The 16,240-nt window shown below is 37.6% G+C and overlaps 1 protein-coding gene across 1 annotated transcript in view; it reads right to left on the reverse strand.

Annotated features, from left to right (window-relative positions):
- The window catches only part of USH2A (usherin), a 788,115-nt gene that overhangs the window by 399,469 nt on the left and 372,406 nt on the right, over positions 1 to 16,240 (reverse strand). Inside the window, exons 32-33 of the mRNA XM_029229459.1 lie at positions 4,544 to 4,703; positions 2,819 to 2,990 (exon numbers count right to left, since the gene is read on the reverse strand). Of these exons, the coding sequence (XP_029085292.1) occupies positions 2,819 to 2,990; positions 4,544 to 4,703 (332 nt within the window). The remainder of the gene's footprint in view (positions 1 to 2,818; positions 2,991 to 4,543; positions 4,704 to 16,240) is intronic.

Below are 16,240 nucleotides of genomic sequence, written 5' to 3' on the forward strand. Positions count from 1 at the left end.
CTTCTGGGTATAGCTTTTATCAATTACAAATATACTGTTTTAAACTGAGAAGTCATACTACCACCCTGAAGTGATGAGTAACCAGTCCAAATAGGAGATTCAATTTTGGTACAGTAAAATGCATAACTAATAAAAGCGTATCAATTATTTTTGAAATCATGACTATTAAGAACATCTAAAACTAGCATTCTCTTTTCTAAGAGGTTGTTTTCAGATAAGTAGCATCTGACGATGTTAAGAACGCAGCATATCTTTAAAGTATGAAGAAAAAGAACAAGGCCATGTTATCTAGAAATGATCTTTAGAAAATTTAAAGCTCACCAGTTCCAAGAACCTTTCCAGGAAATATACTTAACATTCATCAAGAGGCAAATGTGACTATTTTTAATATGAATTTATCAAACTATCAAAGTAATATGAATATTATCAAACCATACATATCTCGATACCTGTCTTACAAGCTTCCTTATTTAATTGCTGGCTTATTATCTTAACCAGGAGCTACCACACTTTGCAATACCATTTGTTGAGTGGAACAAAATATTATACTGTTTCTTCTAGGACAAAGAGCTTGTATTTTGAACCACACAGTCCCTAACTCTGACATTTTACAGCAAGTTATTTGATTCACATCGGAAGTCTCAGATTCTTTATGAAATAAATGTACTCAGTGTTCACTCATTCACTCATTCTTTCAAGAACTGTTTGTGAGCTTCCAGTTTCCAGACACCTTGTTTAACTCCGCCGATATATGCAGTCTCTACCCTTTAGGAGTTTCTAATGCAGGCAACAGGGGAAATTACACGAAACCACATGAAGTAACATACCTGCTCCAGTCTGGAGTAAATCATATGGAATGCCCATGTATTTTTCTCTAATGCCTGCCTAAATGCTTTGTTATCTGTATGTTTTGTTCCTTAGCACTTAGCATGCTAAGAGGCAACTCCACTTGGCTGAGAACCTGATCTCCACCTATTAATCTCATGACCTTGAAAGCCAGTTATTATGCTGAAACTGTAAATATACACGAGTTCCTCAATTAACCAAGATGAACCTAAAATGTTCTGGTTCATTAAATTTATGGGTTAACAGAGTTAAAGTAAAAAACCTTTCAGTTGAATACTTCCTGAAGATGTATCAGTGTATTTTCTGCCCTAACAAATACAGTGAAATCAAAAATAATATGAGCAAACTTACTTCCCTAACAAGAGTTGGGACAAAGACTTCCACGTCTTTATGACATCTTGCACCAACATCATTCAGTGGCTGACAGGTCTCCTTTGACTTCACAAAATATTATTTGGGGTCACCTTTTTAGCATCATAGAATTTTAGGGCTCAAAGAGACATTAAAAATCATTTACTTCAAAGTCTTACTTTTAGGCTTGAAGAACCTAAGACTCAGTGCAATTAAGTGAATTTGTCTTAGGTCATTCAGTTAGTGGCAAAATCTGAATTAAAACTCAAGAGAGCAGACTCCCAATCTAGTGGTATTTATTTTTCAAGGTATTACAGATTTATAAAACATAGGAGATTCAGGTGGATTTTCATTGACTGCGCAGAATATCCTAGAAATCGCCTTGGAAGTAGAAATTTGCCTCCTATCCTTTGCTTCCTTCTAATCAAAACCAAGAGTGACACAATTCCTGTTTAATTTTAGTTGCTTCTAAACCATAGGGACTTTTCTTATTTTGATATCACCACTGTTTTGAAAATAGTGTGGATTTCTGTATTAGCTTTTGAAAAGCAAGTTCATACACTTCTTATATCTTGGGTAATAAAGCTAAGTAATCCAATCGCTGATTCAGAAACCCATCTGCGTGCTGAACACCTAGGCACATGAAGCCAGTTCTGAACACGATTTTTAACATTGTCTGATTGCCCTTGTTTGATGGTGTCAGGTCAGACAGCAACAGTTGAATGTAGTTTATTTTCTTGTGGTATAATATTTAGAGCATTCAAGAGCATGTTAAGTGAAATGAATGCATACACAGTGTCTACATAAATGTAAATTTATTCATAATCAAGAGCAGAATATTTTCTATGGCATTTATCAAAGCAAATATCCTTATATAGGTATTACTATAAAATGAAGAGTGTGTTTAAAACAAATAGGGACAATCTCATGTTTATATTCAGTTATTTTCAGATGTGCTATTAAACTTAAAAAAGATTATATTTCATCAAAAAAAAAAAAGGAACTACTGAGTATAAATTCCACAGTAATATCAAGGTCTTTTAAAAGACCTTTGTGTAAACGTGCTGTTTTGCATTAAAAAATGCTATCGCCTGTCTAAACTGTGTTGATTCTAGGGTTTTATTAAGTGACTGTTCTTTTGAGACAGAAGTGTAATGTAAACCAGAATATAATAATAATCAAGAATATTTGGGGGTCATTTAAACCTTCATTTAAAAATATAAGACCTATATTTTCATACTGCACATTGCTTTTCAAACGAGTACAAGCCCCATGGGGAAATAACTTTATTAATCCAAGCATTTTCTAAAAAGCCCTCAACAATTATGACATTCTACAAACAATAAAAAAGAAATAATTTCTGATAATCCCAAATTAGATTTGGAAAAACCTACTGATTCAGATGGTTATTCTATTGTTTTGCATAATATAAAATAAATATGTAGGTATCAGATCAGCAGAATTTTCACTTTGTATTTGAAGTGAGATTTCAGTGTAAATAGCAATACAAGAGAATTTTTTTTTTTTAAGTGAGGCATGGAGAGAAGATGAGACAAAAGAAAGGGAAGCAGCAAGGGGAATGATGGGGACAGAGAAACTGATAAAAGTAAAGTGAACTTACTCCCAGCTTGATGGAGTATTTATTACCAGGGAAAAGGTACTGTAGCACATGATCCTGAAAAAGTTCTGTACTATTATAGATGACATCCCAAATTGTAAAATCATGTGTGTGATTTGAAATATATAGTATATAGCGCTCCAGAATTCCGTTTACTTTTCTTGGTTGTTTCCACCTGGGAATGAAAAAATATAGCATAATTATCATCATACCTTCAAGTCCAATCTGAAATGTACGGGATTTTTAAAGGACACATATGAACTTGGATTTATGCCACTGTAAAGAAGCACACTGAGAGCTCAAAAGTGATTCACTTAAAAAACCCAAGTAGTCATTAAATGTCTATTCTGAATGGTATAAAAATATGACACAGTACCTGCTCTCTAGTTTTTTATATTTTTAATTAGCTAATAATACAAAAATGTATGAGTGAGTACTTGATTTTGAGCTTAAGCCACAGAACAAAAATTGGGAAAAGTACTGAGAACTTCTGAGAAATGAGAGGGAGAGATAATTGCATAATTTTCGAGCCATAATTGTCTTGAGAAATGCAGCAATCTAACATAGAGGTAATATGCAACTATAGAAGAAAAGCTGAGATTGGAAAGGCTGAAGTACTCAAATAAGACTTCTTGAATGAGGTGACACACTGCCTGGATACATACAATTGTATACTTGATAGATGGATGGGAATTGGTAGGCAGAAGGAAAAATATTCCAGATGAGGGTTACAAAGTGTCAGTGGGAATGAGTAGGACAAGTCGTGGAACAGACAGAAATTGGTAAATTGAGAAATAATTATCATAGTGGGAAATCTTTTAAGGTAAATAAAGTGGGCTCAGCTTGGGATGCTCTGAAAGCCAATGGAAGAGTATAGACCTGGAACAATGGGATATAAAGCACAGTGTTTTTCAGCTTAAATGAATATCATAATCTCTTCAGTTCAAACTCTTTTACCGATGAGAAAACAGAGACGAAGAGCGATGAAAGTAAACAAGTATTAGCTAGTGGGAAGAGAGGTCTACTGAGTTTTAATTCAGTACTGCAATATACCTTGTACCTCATGTATTAGGAAATGGATCAGTAATATCAAAAATAATCTGAACGTGCCAATACGTGAAAGCTTCTTTCTGACTTCAAGTGCTGGGGAACAAGATAGTCTTAGTTTGTAATCAAAACCAAGAAATATGGGCTTCCCTGGTGGCGCAGTGGTTGAGAGTCCGCCTGCCGATGCGGGGGACACGGGTTCGTGCCCCGGTCCGGGAAGATCCCACATGCCGTGGAGCGGCTGGGCCCCGTGAGCCATGGCTGCTGAGCCTGCGCGTCCGGAGCCTGTGCTCCGCAACGGGAGAGGCCACAACAGTGAGAGGCCCGCCGTACCGCAAAAAAAAAAAAAAGAAGAAGAAATATAATTATGCTCTCTAATTCCAAATCATTGCAAATAATGCCTCACATATAAAAAGCCCAAGGTAAGTAAGTGGTCAGTTTTTCCCTTATTGAAGTTTGCACAGAATCTGCATACGTGTGTAGCTCAGCCTGATTGCATAAAGACAAAATGGAAATTAAGTTGGCAAGGGATAATCAAAGGTTCCCAGAACCACTGAACTAATCACCTCTATGCATTTAATCACAATGAAATTAATTTTATGTCACAAACCCTTCCCTTGATTGAACTCACTGGGATTCTTGCATGAACCAGTGTGTGACAGTGACAACATTTCTACTTACTGTACGGATATAGTTCTAGAATCCAGGACGGTCAGAATTGGGGGATCCACATGGTCTGGTGGCAGCTGTGCCGTGTACAGTATGACCACGGAACTGTTTGTACATCCCACATATGTGCAAGCACTGAGTAGAAACTGGTGGGGCGTAAAGGCCACTAAATCTAGGGGGTGGAGGAAACAAGAATGTATTTACCATCATAATTTTGATTCAGGAGATCTCACTTATTCTCTACTTTCCTACTTCTTAGAACTGTTAAAGTTTAAAATAAGAATCAATAGACATACAAATCAATAGCAATAAAATATAGGCTGTTTTGTCCTTTAAACATACTATGGTCAGTTGTAAATAGAGAAGTGTCAGTCAAACTTTTTCTTTTAACAAATTTGACTGTTTTCTTGATTGTTTGCGACCAGGTAAATCCTTTTCTGAGTTTAGAGTTAGTTCAAGGGCTCTGTTAAAAAATAAATGAGACATTTAAATTATTTTAGAGACATATTTGAAGACAACAGGTCTGGCTTTTGAAATGCAAATAGATAGCTTATAAGAGTGACTTTGCTCTTGTAATTCCTTTTGTTGAATTTTTTTCTTCTCCTGTCCCCCTGACCAACTACATATTATTTGACCTTCAAGTTGTCCAGGCTCAGTGCAAATGATAATTTCTTTCTTAAGATTTCCCAAACGCACTGGGCGTGGAGCTATCATCCTCTCCTTTGTCTCCCAGGGTTTCGCTCATGCTTTTGGCATAGCGCTTACAACCCTGTGTCATAATGATTTGTTTCCGTGACTATCTGATCCATCAGACTGGACACTGTAAAGGAAGCAATGGTGCTATATTCATTTTGCATTCTCAATATCTAGCACAATGTCTGGCGCATTGTAGGTTTGAATATATGTTTGAATAAATGAAGAAAGAATTAATGAATGAGATGATCTAGATATAGTTGAGCTAGGTATAGTTGATCAAGAGAGTGGGTTAGTACCCGAGCCAGCAATAATCTCTCCCTCCCCTGAACTTCCCTGGTACTTTATACCTATCTGCCTCTCTAATGGATACCATATTCCCTTGCGTTAAAAGAAACTAATCTGTAATTTACTAATTTAATTCTAAAATACCCCAAACACTTCTTTTATAAAGGTACACAATAATTAGTTTGTTGAATGAATCTAAGCAAAGTTCAGTCAACTTTACCAAGATTTAAACATCAGTCACATTTTTATACTACTAGAAATAATCATTATTTTCTGGAATACTTTTGAAATAAGGTAGTTACAATGTAAGCAACACATCTTCTTTAAAGATCATTAACCTTGAACCATTACAATTTCATGTTTAAAAGATGAATGAAATGCAGCCTAATTCAGGGAAATAGATACTGCATTGCACTGACAGCAAAAGTAAACTGGGAAGAGAACACTTTGATTTTCATGCAAAGTATAATCAATTGGTTAAACATGTAGGCCATCAGAAGAAAGGCAAAAACATTTTTTACACTAAATATAGTTACTCTAGAACAAAAGGTGATTATCAAGAAGAGACTTGCAATGCTTTGATTAAGGCTTGTTTGCTTCACAACTTTATCCTACAAGTACTTGATGGTATCAAGTTAAGGGGGGGCACCCTCAGGCAATGGGGTCAGAAGATAAGTTATAAGGACACTTTGAAGTTGGTGTTAAAACTTTGGGCTTGCCAGGGACTTCTGAGAGATGGCAGGAACAGCTACACCCTGTGTGCACAAATCAGACAGAACTGGGGTACTTTCATTTGGAGAAACATTCTATGAAACTTATAAAGTTAAAAATCATGAGAACAGTGGCCTCAGATGCCGCAAAGAGAGCAAACTATTATTTACTGTGGGATAACTTCAGGCACAAAACATGTCCTACTAGCAGGTCCAATCTTGGCCAAAACTATCATGTGTTAATATGCTAACATGTTATATCTGTCATTTCCCTGTTTTCGTCATCTTCTCCTTCTGATTCTCAGGAACTTGGTGACCGCAGCCTCTCATCCCTCCCACTTGTCCGAATTCCTTGCATTCCTGAGAAAGGGAAGCTGGGGATTTGACTCAAAAGCCAGTTTCAGGAGCAAAACCAAGGAGGACACAGAGCCTAGAGGAAGGGGGAATCCCAGATGGGTAAGTCAGTGCAACTAGGGAAAAGCTGTAGTATTTGAACATGAGAATACAACAATCTTCTCTGAAAGGACATGCCCCAGCAAGAAATTGTACTCCATGGGGCTGATTCCAAGTGACTTTGGAGTATTTTACATGAGAATCTCTCCCAGCCATACCAGAGTGTCTTGGTCAGCTGCAAACCTGACTGGATGCTACAATGCTCTTTTGCCAGTGAACTCTTTGTGGTGGGCAGTTTTCTTGCTTTCTTGCATTCTAGCTTGTGGAGGCAGAGATCTGGCTACCTAATTTGCAGGTGGTGAAGAAGTCGTAGCGTTCAAAGGTGCCCTGAGCCTTACCTGTATGTGGGGCAGACTTGCGTATCTGGGAGTCCTTAGTTATCTTGAGCTGGTGGGGTCAGAACACATCATCATAGTATCACCATATCAAGTATCTCCTTATCATAGAATGCCCCATTCTCTTTTACACTACAGCCTCCATGCTTTGAAGGTGACCTTAATCAAGGAACTCCTAAACTCACGCAGAATATCTACTCCTAAACTCACCCAGAATGGGAGTATCTTCCTGTATTAGTTCCAGGATTACTGTCTGTGCCGGGATTCTACTCTGACAAAATAAGCTCCTCCATAGATTGGGAAGCATCCATGTATATGACAGTCAGGACTGGGGGAGACCAGGATGAGGAAGTGAGCATGCTTAGAAGGGTCATGTTGCTAGAGAGAGCCGGTATGACTGGTGACCCAGGATTGAAGTAGAAAATACCAAATCTTGTCAAGTTCTCCATTCATAGTTAGGGTTTACCCCAGACTACTTATGGGTGAGCAAGTTGTTGCATTTTCGGAGATACAGAGTGAAGTAAGCCAGAAAGAGAAAAACAAATATCATATATTAATGCATATATGTGGAATCTAGAAAAATGGTACAGATGAACCTACTTCCAGGGCAGGAATAGAGATGCAGACATAGAGAACGGACATGTGGACGTGGGGGGGAAGGGGAGGGTGGGATGAATCGGAGATTAGGACTGACATATATACACTACCATGTGTAAAATAGATAGCCAGTGGGAACCACTATAAAGCACAGGAAGCTCAGCTCGGTGCTCTGTGACAACCTACATGGGTGGGATAGGGGATGGGTGGGATGGGGGTGGGGTGGGAGGGAGGTCCAAGAGGGAGGGGATATATGTATACATATAGCTGATTCACTTCAATGTACAGCAGAAACCAACACAACATTGTAAAGCCTTTATACGCCAATAAAAAAAATGGCTTTAAATTGAATGTTGACCAGGGTTTAAGGCTGTTCCTGCTATAAAATATGAAAAGTGCCACAGAAAAAAAAGAACAGACAGAGAAGAATCAGGAGTGCTCAGTAATTTTAAAGGCAAGAGTCAGCGGTGTTAACTAAATTTATTGTCATAATCATTTTGCAATACATGTAAGTCAAGCCATTATGCTGTATACCTTAAACTCATGAAGTACTGTATATCAAGTATATGTCAATAAAACTGAAAGAAAAAGAAAGGCAAGAAACAGTGGAGGCCACAGCAGCAAGATGATATTTTTGGCAAAGACTTGGAAGGAGTGAGGGTAAAAGTTGTGGGGATTTTAAGCAAAGGACCATTCCAGGAGAGGAAACAAGGATAGCAAAGACTTGAAAGGAGGAACATCCCCAGAATGGACATGGCAAGGAGGCCAGTGAGGCTGGAGCAGAGGCAGAAAGAAGAGATGACATCAGACAATTAATAAGGGACCTGATCACATGAGCCTTTTAAGTCTTTGTATGGATTTTGGGTTTTAATCTGAGATAACCTTCTTAGGAAGCCACGAGATTTTGAACAGAGCAGTCAGATACAGATTTCGTGAATATCACTCTGGGTGCTGGGTATAGATTACAGTGAGCAAAGAGCATATACATTCTTAGTGTACAAAAACGCAACTGCATTTTATATACTGATTTTGTATCATGCAACTTTATTGAAGTCGTTTACTAGTTCTAATAGTTTTTTGGTGGCATCTTCAGGATTTTCTACATATAGTAGCATGTCTTCTGCAAACATAGACAATTTTACTTCTTGCTTTCTAAGATGCATTTTATTTATTTTTCTTGCTTGATTTCTTTGGCTAAGACTTCCAGTACTATGTTGAATAAAAGTGGTGACAGTGTGCATCTTTGTCTTGTTCTGATCTTAGAGGAAATGCTTTCACTTTTCACCATGGAGTATGATGTTAGTCTTGAATTTGTCATATATAGCCTTTATTATGTTGAGGAATATATCTTCTATACCCAATTTGTTGACAGTTTTTGTCTTGTTGAATTTTGCCAAAATTTTTTGCATCTATTGAGATGATCGTATGGTTTTTATTTTTTATTTTATTAATGTGGTGTATAACATTTATTGATTTGCATATATTTTGAACTATCTTTGAATCCCAGGGATCAATCCCACTTGATCATGGCGTATGATTCTTTTAATGTGCTGTTGAATTTGGTTTTCTACTCTTTCATTGAAAAATTTTGCATCTATACATCAGGAGTATTGGCCTATAATTTTCTTTTCCTGTAGTGTCCTTATTTGGCTTTGGTATCAAGGTAATGCTGGTCTCGTAAAATGAGCTTGGGAGTGTTCCCATCTCTTCAATTTTTGGAAGAGTTTGAGAAAGACTGGTGTTAATTCTTCTCTAAATGTACAATTCACCAGGAAAATCATCTGGCCCTGAGCTTCTCTTTATTGCAAGGTTTTTGATTACTGTTTCAATCTTCTTACTAGTAATTGTTCTGTTCAAATCTTCTGTTTCTTCATGATTCAGTCTTGGTAAATCATATGTTTCTAAGTTATATGTTCCATCTATTTCTTCTAAGATGTCCAATTTGTTGGTGTATAATTGTTTATAGTAGTCTCTTATGGTCCTTTACATTTCTTTGGTATTACTTGTAATATCTCCTTTTTCATTTCTGATATTTCTTCTTTTTTTATTAGTTAGTCTAGCTAAAAGTGTGTCAATTTTGTTTCTCTTTTCATAAAAGCAGCTCTAGGTTTTGTTGATCTTTTCTACTGTTTTTTAATCTCTTTTATTTTTATTTATTTATTTATGCTCTAATCTTTGATCTTTCCTTCCTTCTGCTAACTTTGGGCTTAGTTTGTCCTTGCTTTTCTAGTTGTTTAAGGTGTCAGGGGAGGTTGTTTATTTATGATAGTTCTTTTTTCTTAATGTAGGCATTTATCACTATAAACTTCCTTTTTAGAGCTGCTTTTGCTGCATCCCATAAATTTTGGTAGATGTATTTTCATTTTCATCAGTTTTGAGATTTTATTTGATTTCCCTTTTGATTTCTTCTTTGACTCATTGGTTGTTCAGGAGTGTATTGTTTAACTTCCACACACTCGTGAAGTTTTCAGCTTTTCTCCTGTTATTGATTTCTAGATTCATACCATTTTGGAGAAGAAGGATATTTGGTATGATTTCAGTCTTCTTACATCTTCTAAGGCTTGTTTTGTGACTTAACATATGCTCTACCCAGGAGAATGTGCACTCGATAAGAATGTATATTCTGCTGCTGTTGGGTGGAATGTTCTGGATATGCTGATTTGGTTTATTTGGTTTAAAGTGAAGTGCACGTCCAATATTTTTCTTTTGATTTTCTGTCTAGCTGGTGTATCCATTGTTGAAAGTGGATTATTGCAGTCCTTTACTATTATTGTACTATTGTCTATTTCTCCCTTCAGATCTGTTAGTATTTGCTTAATATATTTATGTGCTCTTATGTTGGGTGCATATTTATTTATAATTGTTATATTCTGTTGATGGATTGACCCTTTGTCATTGTATAATGACCCTGTCTCTTGTTACTGTTTTTGACTTAAAGTCTGTTATGTCTGATATTGATATTATTTGTCTGGTATTGTCTGATATTCTCTGATAGCTATTCCTGCTGTCTTTAGATTTCCATTTGCACGGAATACCTTTTTCCATCCCTTCACTTTCACTCTATGTGTATTGATGTGTATCCTTAAAGCTGAAGTGAATCCCTTGTAGGCAGCATATAGTAGGATCTTGTTTTTTAATCCATTCAGCCACTCTATTCCATTTACAGTTAATTATTGATAGGTAAAGACTTACTAATACTATCTTATTAACTGTTTTCTGGCTGTTTTATAGTTCCCTTATTCCTTTCTTCCCCTTTTGCTGCCTTTCTTTGGGAGATAATGATTTTCTACAGTGGTATTCTTTGATTCTCTTCTCCTTAACTATTGTGTATCTACTCGTGTGTTTTTGCTTTGTAGTTACCATGAGACTTACATAAGACATCTCATGACAGTCTCTTTTAAGTTAATAACAAGTTAACTTCAATCACATACAAAAACTCTACCCTTTTATTACCCACCCATATTTTGTTTTTGATGCCTCAATTTACCTCTTTTTTTTTTTTTTTTTTGCGGTATGCGGGCCCCTCACTGTTGTGGCCTCTCCTGTTGCAGGGCTCTGGACGCGCAGGCTCAGTGGCCATGGCTCACGGGCCCAGCCGCTCCGCGGCATGTGGGATCTTCCCGGACCGGGGCACGAACCTGTGTCCCCTGCACTGGCAGGTGGACTCTCAACCACTGCGCCACCAGGGAAGCCCTACCTCTTTTTATATTGTGTATCCATTAAGAAATTATTGTAGCTATAGTTATTTTTTAAACTTTTGATATTTAAACCTTTATATTAGGGTTAAATGATTAATGCACCACCATATCACAGTATTAGGGTATTCTCAATTTGACTATATACTATATACTATATACTATACTATATACTATACTATACATACTATATATATACTATATACTCACCTATACCAGTATGTTTTATATTTTCATATATTTTCATGTTACTAGTTACCAGTTTTTCATTTCAACTTGAAGAACTCCTTTCATCATTTCTTATAAGGCAGGTCTAGTGATGATCAACTCCAGTTTTTGTTTGTTTGTGAAAGTTTTTGTGCCCTTCATTCCAGAAAGACAACTGTGCTGGCAAAAATATTCTTGGTCAGCATTTTATTTTTCTTTCAACACTTTGATTATATCATCCAACTCTCTCTTTACCTATAAGGTTACTGCTTAGAAATCCACTGATAGACCTATGGAAGTTCCTTTATTTGTGAGAATTTTTTCCTCTTTTTGCTTTTAAAATTCTTTGTCTTTGATTTTAGACAGTTTTATTTATAATGTCTCAGAGAAGATCATTTTGGATTGAATACTTGGGGTGACTTATTACCTTCATAAACTTCTATGTTCTAATCTCTCCCCAGATTTGGGAAGTTCTCAGCTATATTTCTTTTAATAAGCTTTCTGCCCCTTTCTCCCTCTCTTCTCTTTCTAGGACTCCAGTGATGTGTAAATTGATTCTTTTAATGGTATCCCATAATTCATGTGAGCTTTCTTCACTCTCTTTCATTCCTTTTTTGCTCCTCTGACTAGATGATTTCAAGTGACCTGTCTTCTAGTTCACGAATTCTTCTGCTTGGTTGAGTCTGCTCTTGAATCTCTCTATTGATTTTTTCAGTTGAGTCATTACATTCTTCAACTTTAGGAATTCTGTTCATTTGTTGTTGTTGTTTTAATGATTTCTATTTCTTTGCTGAGCTTTCTATTCTGTTTATCTAATTTCATTTAGTTTTCTATCTTTGTTTTCTTGTAGTTCATTCTATTTCCTTAAGAGGATTATCCTGAACTCTTTGTCAGATAGTTCATAGATCTCCATTTATTTAGGGTTAGTCATTAGAGTTTTATTAGTTTTCTTTGGTGGTGTCATATTTCCTTAATTATTCATGATCCTTATGGATCACGGTGTCTGCTCATTGAAGGAAGTAGGCATCTCTTGATTACCTAGGACCAGCCTAATGCCTGGGTCCACTGGGGCAGCCCTGGCACTTGAGTCTGTGGTGATGGCCCTGGGACCTGTATCTATGTGAGCTGACATGGATCCTGGTTCCAGGGGGCCAACCAGGTGCCATGAACTACTGGGTGGACCCATCATCTGGGTCTGTAGCAGCTGATCCAATATTTGGATATTCCACGAGCCTGGTATTGTGAGAGCAGACCTGGAGCCTGATGGCATGAGGGCTGGCTTGGAGCTAGGGCAAGCCTGGACCTGGAACTACATGAATCAGCCTGTGACCTGGGGCCTCAGGGGCTGGCTCGTAGTTGTTGGGAGCTGGTTTTGCGCATGGTCAGGCCAAGGGCCTGGGTATGTGTGCTGGAGCTGGACTTAAAACTGGGGCTGTAAAGGCTGGGCCTGGTAACAGGATCTGCTTGGGACCACTGGAGCTGGCTAGCATATGGGTGGGCCAGTGGCCTGGTTTCCTGTTGGACTGCTGAGAGCCTGGAGCTAGGAAAGACATCTGGAACTGGAGGAGTCACCTGGGGCCACTGGAGCCTGGTGCAGGGTTGAGCTGGGGCCTTGGGTTTGCAGGGGCCTGCTAGGAACCTGGTATTTTAGAAATTGACTAGTGCTACAAAACCTGCTTGGGGCTACTGGAGCCAGAAGGTGCAGGGTAAATCAGGGGCCTGGATTCATGGGAGTACACATGGAGCTACCTGGGGCCTTAGGAGTCAGCCTGGTGCTGGGACAGACCAGATCTATGATCTGTGGTGAAGTCAGATGCTCACTTTACTCTCCTTCTCCCATGGGGAGAGTGTCTCTCTCCATGCTGGGCTGCTTGGGCTTGGGGGAGGAGGGATGGGGATAATGTGAATCTATCTTTCTTACCCTCCCCAATGCATCTTTCTTATTTCTGTGCTTCACCCATATGCTATAACCCCTAACCTGGAATCCTTGGCTCTTATGAAGGTATTTCTGTGTGTGGATAGTTGTGATATTTCTTGCAGGGGGAAAGGCAAGAAAGCCCTGTGCCACCATTTTGCTAACATCACTTCAAGAGGATCTCTGGATATGTTTTAAAGGCAAAGGCATTAAGATTCCTCAGTGCATTGTAGGTAGAGGGCAAGAAAGAAGAGCCAAAGTTGACTCCAAGTCTTGTGGCTTGAGCAAAGACAAGGACAAAGTAACCATTTATTGGGTTGAAGATCAAATACAAAACAGGTTTTGAAGGGGAAGATTAAAAAGTCATGTTTTACGGAGCTGAAGGAATCAGGCTTACTGACTTCAGACTATACTACAAAGCCACAGTAATCAAAACAGTATGGTACTGGCATAAAAAGAGACACACAGCTCAATGGAACAGGACAGAAAGCCCAGAAACAAACCTACACACCTATGGTCAATTAATCTATGACAAAGGAGGCAAGAATATACCACGGAGAAAAGACAGTCTCTTCAATAAGCGGTGCTGGAAAAACTGGACAGCTACATGTAAAAGAATGAAATTAGATCATTCTCTAACACCATATACAAAAATAAACTCAAAATGGACGAACAATCTAAATGTAAGACCAAATACTATAAAACACCTAAAGGAAAACATAGGCAGTACAGTCTTTGACAGAAATTGCAGCAATATCTTTTTGGACCTTTCTCCTAGAGTACTGAAAATAAAAACAAAAATAAACAAATGAGACCTAATTAAACTTAAACGCTTTTGCACAGCAAAGGACACCATAAACAAAATGAAAAGACAACCTACAGAATGGGGGAAAATATTTGCAAATGATGCAATTGACAAGGAAATAATTTCCAAAATATACAAACAGCTCATACAGCTCAGTATCAAACAAACAAACAACCCAATCAAAAAATGGGCAGAAGATCTAAATAGACATTTCTCCAAAGAAGACATACAGATGGCCAACAGGCACATGAAAAAATTGCTCAACATTGCTAATTATTAGAGAAATGCAAATCGAAACTACAATGAGGTGTCATCTCACACCGGTCAGAATGGCCATTGTCAAAGAGTCTACAAATAATAAGTGCTGGAGAGGGTGTGGAGAAAAAGAACCCCTCCCACACTGTTGGTGGGAATGTAAATTGGTGCAACCACTATGGAGAACAGTATGGAGGTTCCTGAAAAAACTAAAAATAGAACTACCAAATGATCCTGCAATCCCACTCCTGGGCATACATCAGGAGAAAACTCTAATTCAAAAAGATACATGCACCCCAATGTTCACTGCAGCATTATTTTCAATAGCCAAGACATGGAAGCAACCTAAATCTCCACTGACAGACGAATGGATAAAGAAGATGTGATATGTGTATGTATATGTGTGTGTGTGTGTGTATATATATATGCGTATATACATACACACACACACACCTATATATATATATTGGAATATTACTCAGCCATAAAAAAGAATGAAATAATGCCATTTGCAGCAACATGGATGGACCTAGAGATTATCATACTAAGTGAAGTAAGTCAGACAAAGATAAATATCATATGATATTGCTTATACGAGGAATATAAAAAAATGATACAAATGAACTTATTTACAAAACAGAAATAAACTTGCAGACACAGAAAACCACCTTATTGTTACCAAATGGGAAAGGTGGGGAGGGATAAATTAGGACTTTGGGATTAACATATACACACTACTATATATATATAATAGACAACCGACAAGGACCTACTGTATAGCACAGGGAACTATACTCAGTATTTTATAATAACCTACAAGGGAAAAGAATCTGAATAAATAAATATATATATATGTACATATATATATATATATTTAACTGAATCACTGTGCTGTACACCTGAAACTTACACAACACTGTAAATCAACTATACTTCAGTTTAAAATAATTCATGTTTTAGACATGGCAAGTTTGAGAAGTTGATTAGACGACCAAGCGAAGAGGTCAATTAGGCAATTTGAATACAAGTTTGGAATTTCAAGAAGAAGTCATAGCTTGAGATGTAATTTGGGAAGTCATCATCTTATAGATGGCATTTAGAATGGATGAGAACACAAATACAGTGAGTACAGACAGAAAAAGAAAAGGTATGAGGACCCAAATCCTAAGATATCAACCTTAAGCTGTCAGGGGAAAAAAGCAGAAATCAACCAAGGAGACAGAGAAAAAGCAATCAGTAAGCTATGAAGATATGATGTCCTAGAATTCAAGTGAAGCAAATGTTTTATGGGTGATAGGTCTAATAAGAGGAGGACTAAAAATTGACCACCGAGTTTAGCAATATGGCAGTCACTGGTATTTGTGCGACAGAAGTTTCAGTGAAGTTATGGGTGTCGAAGCCTGACTCCAGTGGCTTTGTGAGGGAATGAGAGAAGAAGAATTAGAGACAGTGAATATAAGCAACTTTTTCAAGAAGTTTTGTTGTAGAGGAAAGCAGAGGAGTGAAACAATAGATGGAAGGTGAGTAGAGCCCACAGGGGATTTTTTAAAATAATTAAATGAGATAAAAATTATGTTTGCTGATGGGAATGACCCGACACAGAGTGCAGAATTGGTGATGGATGTAAGAGGAGAGGGTTGCTGGAGCTTTTTCCTTGACCATGTGAAAGACTGGAACCAAGTATGAAAGTGGAGAATTTGTACTTAGAAGGAGCAGGGACAGATAACTTATGGTAACAGGAGGGAAGGCAGATTAT

Source organism: Monodon monoceros, unplaced genomic scaffold (assembly GCF_005190385.1).
Source record: "Monodon monoceros isolate NGI ecotype Baffin Bay Population unplaced genomic scaffold, NGI_Narwhal_1 Super_Scaffold_18, whole genome shotgun sequence".
Lineage (NCBI taxonomy): Eukaryota > Metazoa > Chordata > Mammalia > Artiodactyla > Monodontidae > Monodon > Monodon monoceros.